General features: G+C 40.1%; 1 protein-coding gene across 2 annotated transcripts in view; it reads left to right on the top strand.

Moving 5' to 3' along the window:
• The first annotated feature begins 63 nt into the window (after positions 1-63).
• The window catches only part of LOC117832217 (potassium channel subfamily T member 2), a 45,409-nt gene continuing 34,945 nt past the window's right edge, over positions 64-10,527 (top strand). Inside the window, exon 1 of one of the 2 annotated variants that reach the window (XM_034711258.1) lies at positions 64-1,597. In XM_034711258.1, the coding sequence (XP_034567149.1) occupies positions 1,509-1,597 (89 nt within the window). In that variant the 5' untranslated portion in view covers positions 64-1,508. The remainder of the gene's footprint in view (positions 1,598-10,527) is intronic. The other variant, XM_034711257.1, reaches the window with a different exon arrangement.

The raw sequence follows: 10,527 nt of genomic DNA, 5'->3' as shown, positions 1-10,527 counted from the left end.
ATGCTGTATAAGTTAAAATAAGTTCCCTTGTTATACTTTAAGTCTAAGAGTCACATTTTAGGTGGACTCTAAAACATTTATGACAAAATAATTCAGAAATAAATTTAGCACCCATCTATGTTTTATTTCAAATCATTCTTTGTTCTTCACTGTCTCATCAGTTCAAGGGTCAATAATCCATTTTGACTTTCTGAAGGAGGGTTTTGCTCAGAGCTCGTGAAGGGGCTTCACCTTCATCAAGGCTCACTTGTGGGTTATAAATATTAATAATTGTTACTTAATTTGCATAACACCTGTTGTCTGTGGCTTTGAGTCAACAGTCTTCTTAAGCACCACATTTGAATTTCATTAGAGCTTTTGTTCTGACGAAGAACTGCACAATGTGACCCGTGACATACAGTTTAATGAGTGGCAGCCAACTTATCAAGAACATGAAAGACATTATTGTTGCTAAATGAGTGCTGCTAACAAGTGCTTTGACCCTGCATTATTAATTGTATTAGCTACATTAACAAAATTGTTCTAAATAGGAATTGTGATAATATTAAGGGTGATGAGTCTCATAAAACCACCTGAGAGGGACTTTTAGTTGTAATTGTCTTGCTATATTACAACTGTGTTACGGTCGTACCTACATTCTCACGAGAAAGGTTGTTTTTCCTGGCCTGTCTTCAGCTTTGTGTAGTTAGGTTATATTTAGTGTGCTTGGTGAGAGAACAGCTCTCAGAGCACAGTTGGCAAGCTTACATTAAACAAACTGGACGTGTTCTCGTGGCTTTTTCTGCAAGATCATTCCCCCTTCGTCGGTATGCGTCTCTTTCAGCTGGATCCAACAAGATTTATGAGCACATAGTACCGAATAGAACCAAACTAGCTCTCCATTCAAAAAATTAAAACATCGCACGACTGAGTTGCGCGCAGGTTTCCTCAGGAGTAAGATGGACATAGTTAAGGGTCACGTGTAACAGATGTTTTCATTCACTTTTAAATATGATGTTGCGCGATTTTGATTGAGACCGCTTACATTTAAATTTGTGTCTGTTTTTATGTTGCTTTTGTAATAGAAGCTTTGTGATCATTCCTGATAAAAGCAGTACAGTAGTCCCCACCGGCTGGTGACACATTGGCAGCCAGTGCGTCCATGCGTAGCTCAGGCAGGGAGGATGCTAGTGTTCAGAGAGACAACCAGTTGCTCCCCAGCTGTCACAGTAAAAGTGGAGCCTCCCTAACGCACTGACGGATGAACAACCTCGACCTGTTGCCTCTGCGAGAAAAAAAATCTAAACCTGCATTTTGACGGCTGCCAGGGAAGAAAGAAGTTGATTTTTCTGCTCTGGTGGGAGGTCGAAGTCGATGCCATGAGGTGTATCAATGTTTTCGTTTTTTATCAACGTTTTGAATAGCAGAAGGAAACGGAGCAGAGTTAGTTTTTGGGGGGTCTACCTCCTCTGTGTGGAGGTGCATTTGTCGGTGAATTCTTCTGTCTCTGGGCTCTGAGGAGGACGACCATGGTCGAACTGGAGAAAGAGGTGCTCCCGCTGCCCCCTCGGTACCGGTTCCGAGACCTGTTGCTCGGGGACTGGCAAACCGACGACAGGTACGGATGCAGCATCATTTACGCACGGCGCACTAAATCCATTGCGCAACTGTGCGCCATGAGAGCATCATTACACCTTGTCTCGAAAGTACTTGCTTGTTCTGTTCTCTGTGATCTTGTTGATTCAAGTGCATGAATGTGTTGGAGTATTTCACTGCCAGCTTTGCACTCGTTGCTATGGATAACAGGTTTACTCGTTGCCCTACTGTGCAAATACAGTAGTAGGAGCAAAAGCAATGTACCTCTTAAAACATACCAGAGACACATTATCCCAAGAGATTAAAAGCCCAGATTTTTATTCAGGAATGTTTATTTAATGCATGCATTTTAGATTACTATGCCACATGCAAATAAAATCATAACAGTGGTATAAATCAGGAAAGAAATGAAGCTTGCAGAATGGTATATCATTTTTCTATTTATGTTACTCCTCATGCAATAATTCCTGAGAATTTCAATGAAGCCTTGTCCACCTGAAAAGCAGATTTGAAATAGGTGATATCCGTAACTGGCTATTAACCTTTGTCTGCACTCTATTTGCAGCGCAGAGGGTTCAACGTGCTATATGATGTACATTGCTTCATTTGGCTATTTCCTTAAGCTGTCTAATGGAAATCATTGACCTCTATTTCACGCATGGTGACTTTTGTTGCTATAGGTGGAAATTGGCACCAAAAAAATTGGTTGACCTTTGTAGATCTAATCTGATAATTAGGGAAAGTTTCAGTTCAAAGATAAAAAGATAATCAAAGTTTGGTCAGTGACACAGAGTATTTTGAAGACTGCTGCATGCTACCACATCAATATGTCAATAGTATGTATTGAAAGTATGCCAATCATCTGGCACTGTCCAGTCATGTGAAAAATCCTACCTTTATACTGTGTATATGAATCTTAAGGAATGTTATTTTACACAAGATGGGTTTGCTAACTCTGTTCATGCTCCTGTGGTCTTTTGTAATCTTTCATTACTGCCCAAGGACTAATTTTGCTAAAGCAAAGTGCAGTTTGACCTCAGTCACCCGATTAAAGGTGTTCAGTGACATGATGGTTTGCTGCTTTTTTCTTGGAAGGAACAAAAAGTCTGCTTTCAAGTCCTGGCGCCTTATCTCCTACAAGAGGAGATAGAAAGACTAAAACAATGAGAAAACACGAATGGGTTCGCCAAATAAATGCAGATGCTAAATATGTGTGAGCATTATGTGGTTTTGATTTGTTCTGTTGGTTTAGAGGCTGCTGAGAGATTTCAAAAGAGCTTTAAATCTGTGTCGTTGCCTCAGATCTGCTATAATACCCTCTTAACGCAATATTTGATGAGTGTATTCAGGGATTTCCTGATGTCAATCACTTTCAGTGCTCTAGCAGGTTCTGAGATTCAAATATAACTTGTGGGGGCTGTTTGCGTGTTACATTTATCTTGCCATAGCACAGAGCAAAAATGTCTAGTGCTCATGCTATCCGTTAAACATCCTAAGTATGATTATTTTTGTCTAACAAAGCAGATACTAAATCTTTTTTTTTTCTTAAAGATGCACGCATGTTCTTGGTCTTGACGTTGCAAGGGAAACAGGGTCAAGTTGTTGATCTCTGTGCCCACAGAACATTAAATGGACTGATTAGGAGGCAAGCAGGTGGTTAAATTAATAGTGACAGAAAGCTTAATTGCATCTGGATCCCACAGTTTGTCTGACGTGGTCCATTATTCAAAAAGGAAAAGCCTCCACGTAACATCCTTGAAGAACCAGGTGCATTGATGGTGCCAGTATGACTCCAATCAAGAACAAAAAACACTAACTAATCCAAATGTCAATCTATGCATGCATAACGTATCACTCTGGCACATATGGCTGTACTCTGCTCTGGGGAAACATCACTGAGTCCCATTACACCACTTCTGTCATCCTCTTTAGGCCTTCCCTGTCTCCTCCTCTCCTCTCAGCTTTTGTCCCTCTCAGTGTGTGTATGTATGTGTGTACATTTGTCCATATGTGGAACCTCTCTTAACTTCCCCCGCTCCTTGACATCTTACTTCTGAGTGAAGTGCCTCCAATAGCATGCTTTCCCCTCTTTTCAAGAGCCCTCCTGTAACTCAGAGGAACAGGTTTTACTCGTCTTGTTGAAAAGCTCTCAGGTGAGGCAATTTTCAGCACAGATGTTTAAAGATGGGAATTGATTTGAAAATTCCTCTTCTGTCCTCTTGATTGTCAGTGGAGCCTCCTCTTTTCTACTCAATGTGTGTGTGTCTTCTTGACCTGTGTTCTGTGGTGCAGTGGTTGTGGTATCCAGGGGTTTCCTTGCCCTGTACATTAATAAATATTCTTAGCTGTAATTGAACGGCTCTTTCCTGATAAAAGATTTATCAAAATTACACAAAACTGAAAACACATTAGATTGTTTCTGTGACAACCAACCTTTGACTGTATCATTTTTTGTTATATTGGAACAAACAGAAAATAGATTTGGCTCAGTTTTCCCAGTACTGCAAAAAAAGACAAGCTTTCTAAAATTCAGGTCATAATCATCAATTTTCTTTATCCTTGCACAATACGATGCTCACAAATTTCAAGTTGCGTCTGATCAGTGAATAAATGTGTTGATAATAGAATAATGTTGTGATTGACACCAACAGCTTTATATTTTCTGGCAGTAAGTAACAGGCTTCTGTTTTGAGCAAATAAGACTTAACAAGTAAAAAGAGAGTGATTTTAGGATATGATCGTTTTTTTTTTTTCTAAAGTAAGGTGATAATGAGCTCTGGCATTGATCAGGTTTTCGGCATGTTGATACTAACAGCAATCTTTGACTCTGTTTAGCCTAAATCCGCAGCCTGGTCACACTTTTACAGTAAGCTGGTTTTGTTTTTCTTTCATTCAAACTCCTCTGATCCCTCTTTTCTCTTTGCTTTTTTTGACAAACGCTTTATTATTTCGTGATTCTCTAAATGTTGCATTTCTGGCGTAATACACAGCAATTGCCATCTTTAAGTATTGCACAGCAATATTCCCTTCCATTTAGAGTATTCTCAGAGCAGCCTATAAACGCACACAGCTCAAAGCACAGCTCTGTTTGGATGTCTAACGTGTTAGAAGTGAAATGAGAATACAACAAAGTCTCCATTGCTCTACAATAGAAAGCCTCAGCGGGAGCTTCCCTCCGAGTCCAGGATTATCATACAAATGACAGCCTTTTGTCCTTAGAACAATCTTTTATTGGCTGTCGCCTCCACATTTTCTCTCACTCAATCTTTGTCAAAGTCTACTCTTTACCATCCTTTCCGCCGACACTCCGACTCCCTCAGACTCCCTCAGACTCCCTCAGACTCCCCCTTAATTCCTCTTGTCAAGCCTTAATCTCCAAGGACCGATGTAGAACATGATCCATCAATATTGTCAATATTCATACCAGACTTGCTGTGACTTCATGATAAAGCATAGCGAAGTCCTTAAGTGAGTGTTTCAGAGCTTGTGGAAAGTTCCGTCTTATCATTTATGAGACAGTTTAGAGAAGCTGATAGCAAACTCTGAACAATTGTAGAAGGTATGTATTTATTATGCATCATGTCGGCAGAGCCAGAGCTGGCTCAAAGGGGAGCTATTAGAAATACAGATGGCTTGTGTGATGAGAAGAGAAACTCTGTGAAAAGATGATTTTATCAGCTTCGAGGCTGGGGGAGAGAAAATGGAAAATAAGGGAGCATGCCAACCTCAGAGCTTCTTTCATTGCTAAAAGTGTGAGTGTGTCGTCACAGCCACATAATGTGGATGGTAAACAGGTAAGGTGAAGCTGCCCTTTAAAACACACAGTTGTTAATGGAAATTAACCTGACACTACAAGGTTGCTGGGGAGCTGAGAGCCTGTCATAAGTTGGGCTAATAGACTAAAGCTTCAGGCCTGATGAATGTCCTTCCCTTATAATTAGAAAGAGCTCTAAAGCCAACATGCTAATTAATATTGGCAGAGACTAAAGGTTAGCAGTAGCCCTGAACATTAAAGATAGGACAGTACTGAACAAGTGAGGGGCATGATGGGAGGATCAAGGGCTCATATAGAGTCTGAGCATGATCCCACTGAAAGGATATTGTGCACATAGAGCAGGGTGAATATGAGCCTCACTTTGAAGGCAAAGTGAGGCTCGCGTCAGCTTGCTCAAACAAAGCTCCATCAGATTTATTACATTTGATACCTTGTTCCTTCGACTACAGCAGCTTCTTTTTCCCGTGGCGAGGTGTAGATGATATAATACATATACAGTTTAAAGATGCGGACACAAATTGGACGTGTGTACAAGTTTTCCTGTTTCATTCCAGATGTGGCCCTGGTCATTGTTTAAACCCATGGTTCTTTAGATTTCAGACCTTTTTTTAGCTGCTACTTAGGGATCTATAAATTGAATTCTCTAACCAGCCCTTTGGTGACATGTGCACTGCAAACACTTAAGAGCCTTCCTGCTGTGGATACTAACACAGCCATGGGGCTGACTGGCATGTGTCTGAGCACTTCTGGGCTCTTGCAGTGTTCAATGTTGCTGAAAGGCCTTGTTTCATCAGAGTGGGGGCAGGCGGCTGCTGTGCCACACCGTTGTCGAGGATCACAAACCCCTTTTTCCCAAATTGTGTTAGCTTAATACACAGCAGGATTTTCAAATCCATGCAACCCCAGAGACACCAGGAGGAAGCGATGAGATGATTCTTCTCATGTTTCACTCCTTCAGCAATGCATGTTGTTGAAGATGGCTTTGAAGCAGATTGATATCTGGAGATTTGATCATATGTTAAATGTCTGCGCACATCTGAGGCTAATGAAATCTGAAGGGACAGAGAGATAGAATGTCATTGGCTGGCTTTTGATGGAGCCATGCATCAAAGCCATATTTTATTTCACGCTGGAGGAAAGGATGGAGTGGGAGGGTGGGGAGTTGTAAGCAAATCACTGACTGTATTTGTATAACTTCAACGGTTAAGAGGAGCTGAAAGGCTGGTGTGTTTTGTTCTTCTATCATCTTAACAAAGGACACTACATGAATGTGTCAACAGATCCTCCCTGAAGCAATAAAAAGTGAATGATGTCTTCAGGAAAGGATGAGGCAAGTCTGGCTTACGTCAGATAGCAAGGAGGGAGAAATGGTTTAAGCCCTTCCGCTGATGATGTATGGAAAGTTTGAATCCATGGGAACCCAGAGAGAGTCCAGGAAATGGCTCTGAGTGCAGGCTGCAGTGAACACTCACTTACTGTCATTACATTGTGGGGTACGTTGCATGTCTCTCAAAGGCTACATGTTGGCTGTTATGTCCCTGCTGTGCTTGGTAAAGGGTGCACAGAAATCACTGGAGGCCAAATATGAATATATACATCATTTGTAGAATAAACTGGTCCTGGAATAGGCTGGCTGACTTTTACACGGATGAAAATTACAGAAAGGCCTTTTTAAGGTCTCACTCATCTTTAAGTTATTATGCATTAATCAGCTTGTTTCATTAAAGTGCTAGAGTGTTAGAATTTCATGGCAGCAATGTGTGGTCTATAAAAAATTGACAACCTTTTCATCTGACTCTTCAGTCAGCGTGAACCTGCTCACTGACTGTTCTTAAAAAGAAAATTGTGTCTTTTGACAAGAGAGACTGATCTTCATGTGGCGGGGATAAGTTCACATTTTCTCATTTTGCATTCATTTTTTTTCCCTTTCTTTTTCTCCACCTGCTATTAACACAGTCTAATGTGTGTAATGGTTGTGTATCTGGGTCAGGGACAAGCAGTCCTGTCAACCATTGGTTAGATGAAGTAGAGCACACCTTGCCTCTGTTAAGCTGTTAGAGCAGCCCCATGGTGATGTGCAATTTATTTGCCCTTTGTTATCCTGTTGAATGTCTCCCGCTCTCATTTGTAGTGTGTGTATATTATGGTTGTGTATCTTCTTCTGCTTCTTCCAGATGTAGTTCCTTCTCTATGTTGTGCTCCCTTTTCTTAGAGAATCTCCCAAACATTTATGTTTTAAGGTCATTATTATGCCTCCCAAGAACAGTTGTTCTTGTCCCTTTCGGGCACATAGTCATTAAGCTACGGCAGCGTCTTCCTGCAGCTGCTGCTATGATATTGAACCATTACTACACTTTTGAACAGCACATTTCACTTTAAAACCCTCCCAGATGGCTCACTACATGAAACAAAACAAAAAAACAGGAACTCCTGAAAAGTGCAAATACTGCTGCAAGATGATTGGGCATTGGTGAGTAATTCAAATTATCCCAGAATAATTGCACACTATATTAACATATTAACAATGGTAAATGGATTTGTACTTATATAGTAAATTTCAAGTCTTTCTGATTACTTTAAGCGCTTTTACATTACTCATTGCATTCACCCATTCACACACTGATGATAGAGGATGCTATATAGTAAGGGATCATCAGTATTAGCTAATCTCATTCATAGCTGAACAACAGAGGGAGCAATTTGGGGTTCAGTGACTTGCCCATGGACACTTTGGCATGTGACTGCAGGATCGAACCGATTGAGAGATGACCAAGGCTTTTTTCGAAACCACCTGCTACATAGTACCTAAAAATGTAGAATGCTTTACGTACTGCATACTACATTCTGTGTCTGAAGATAGTATGTAGTATAACTGTTCTGATGGATCTGTTTTGCAGTATGCTGGGCCAGGTGTCGCTTGATTTCCGGTTTCGGAAAGCGGAAATAAACAATGGCCAAGCTGATAACGAATCTGCTTCTTTAGCATCACTTATAATTTAAAATGTTAAGAAGTGGTTTATATGGAATTTAATCATTTTCACAGCACCTACAAACTGAGTGCCCCTGATTAAAAAAAAAAAAGGGGAAAAAAATGCAGAATGAGCGCTGTGCATACTGAGAAACGTTCAGTATGACATTCGGGAAGTTTTGGCTTACTGCAGATTTTGCTCTTGTTCACATACTACTGACTACATACTGAACTCTGGTCAAATCAGTACGTACTGCTTGTATAGTAGGTGGTTTCGAAAACAGCCCAACTCTACCCACTGAGCCACAGCCACCTCAATAATTGGACCCAGCACTCTTTTGCTTTAAAAATAAAAATAAACACTTTAATACACAGAATAAGAACTTTCAAGCTGCCTTCTACCTCTAAGTCATGGTTTCAGACCACACAAGTGTATTAGCACAGCATTTATTTGAATAATACATCTAAAAGTTAAGATCATGAAGTACACATTATTGCATTAATTTGATTCCCAAGTCAGGACACTGTTAACAATTGTTTTACATTTTTAATGTGGACATGATATGAAATTCTAATCATGCAATCAAATGCGATTATCACATGTAATTATTGAAATTCAGTGATAAATCTTAAAATTAATAGTTTATCTATTATAACAACATCAACATAGACATTATGGGTTTCTCTGCAGGGCTGAGTTTTCACTTGTTTACCTTGTGTTGGGTTATTTTTCTCTACCTCACCAGTATACCCACTATTTCTGTGTTGTGTAATGAGGTTGTGATGAGCTGATGCTGTACTATTGTGCACATATAGATTTGGGTTTCTTTAGTCTCTTCCACTGTGTCATTAGATGGCCAGTGCTGTGTCATTATGGAGCACAGGCATGGGTGGAAGCAGCAGGAGAACAAGGTTCATCTCTCTTTCTCTCTCTCTCTGAGATACTCCTCCGCATGTCCCCCTCTGTCTTTCCGTCAGTCTGTCTGGGTGTATTTAACTGTCTGTATTTTTGTCTGCTCTCTCTGTCACACTTCAACTCTCAGAGTGTACATGCAAATGTGAAAATGCAAATTGTGTCCCCAGGCTGGGGTTTGAAATGTTATGCCATGCCCCTTTTTATTCATGTTCTATTATTTCAAGCTGTTAGAACTGCTGTGTTTGCTTTATTAAAGTCCATGGGTAGATTTCTATGCTAGAATCAAAATGATTATTTGGTAAACCCATATCTTGAAAAAGGGGTCAAGCAGACACAAAACTATGGGACCTTTTAGGGGTTGTTCTCTTGTAGTCAATCTCACAGGATACACTGAAAGATTTGTTCCTTAATCCATATTTTCTGTGCATCAGTGTCCCTAAGCAGTCCTGTCAAAAGTAATATAATCATTTATTTTCCCTGTGCCTTTTGGAGAGCCTTGAGGGGCTGATATGTGGCTATTGCCCAGAGGTGCTGTCGGGATGTGCTTGTGTGTCTTCTGTTTTGAAATAATGCTTTTTATGAGTTTTTAATGTGTTTTTCTCCCCCATCCTCCCCTCAGATTAAAGATCCAGACTCTCAATCTATCCCACAGCTTAACTCTTTATTGAGCTATATTTCCACTTTACTTTTCATCCTCGGTTGTACACTCAAGTGGAAAAGCTCTCGTTTGGAGAAACACATCAAGGGCAAAATGACCTCTGAAATTATCTTTCTCCTGTGTTTCTCTTCACAGAGTCTGAGGAGGCTTGAAACACTCTGATGAATGAGGAAACATAGGATGGCTGAATTTAGGGACGTATGTCAACTTTAGTGTCTTTGGTCAATAAAAAACAGGCAATAAGAAACTTGAGAGCTTCCCAAAAACTGAATAGCAATTTCACTCATGGAAATGTGTTTCCTGATGTATTGGGTTGTAAAAGATAACATGAGCATGTGGGATAAGAAACATTCAAGTTTGGTTTGTTATGAGGATAGTAACCACAAACCTACCATGTAGGAGCCCTTTCAAATTACAAACACTGAGTTGCAACCATAGACTTAAAAAAAGAAAAAAAGAAAAGAAAAAAGGAAATTGCTGTTGTGATCATAATCATGACTTTGTGGACTTCAATTCTTAAAGACAGTTTCTGCTATTGTTCGAGAACAAATCTTGGTTGTTCAAGCCAGAAGTGACCATATTAATACTCAAGAGGTACATTTCATTGACCTGAATTGCATGAAGTGACTGAAATG

The sequence above is a fragment of the Notolabrus celidotus genome, chromosome 20, assembly GCF_009762535.1.
Source record: "Notolabrus celidotus isolate fNotCel1 chromosome 20, fNotCel1.pri, whole genome shotgun sequence".
Lineage (NCBI taxonomy): Eukaryota > Metazoa > Chordata > Actinopteri > Labriformes > Labridae > Notolabrus > Notolabrus celidotus.
The sequence above is the reverse complement of the archived record's forward strand: the minus strand, read 5'-3'. Positions and strand labels throughout refer to the sequence as shown.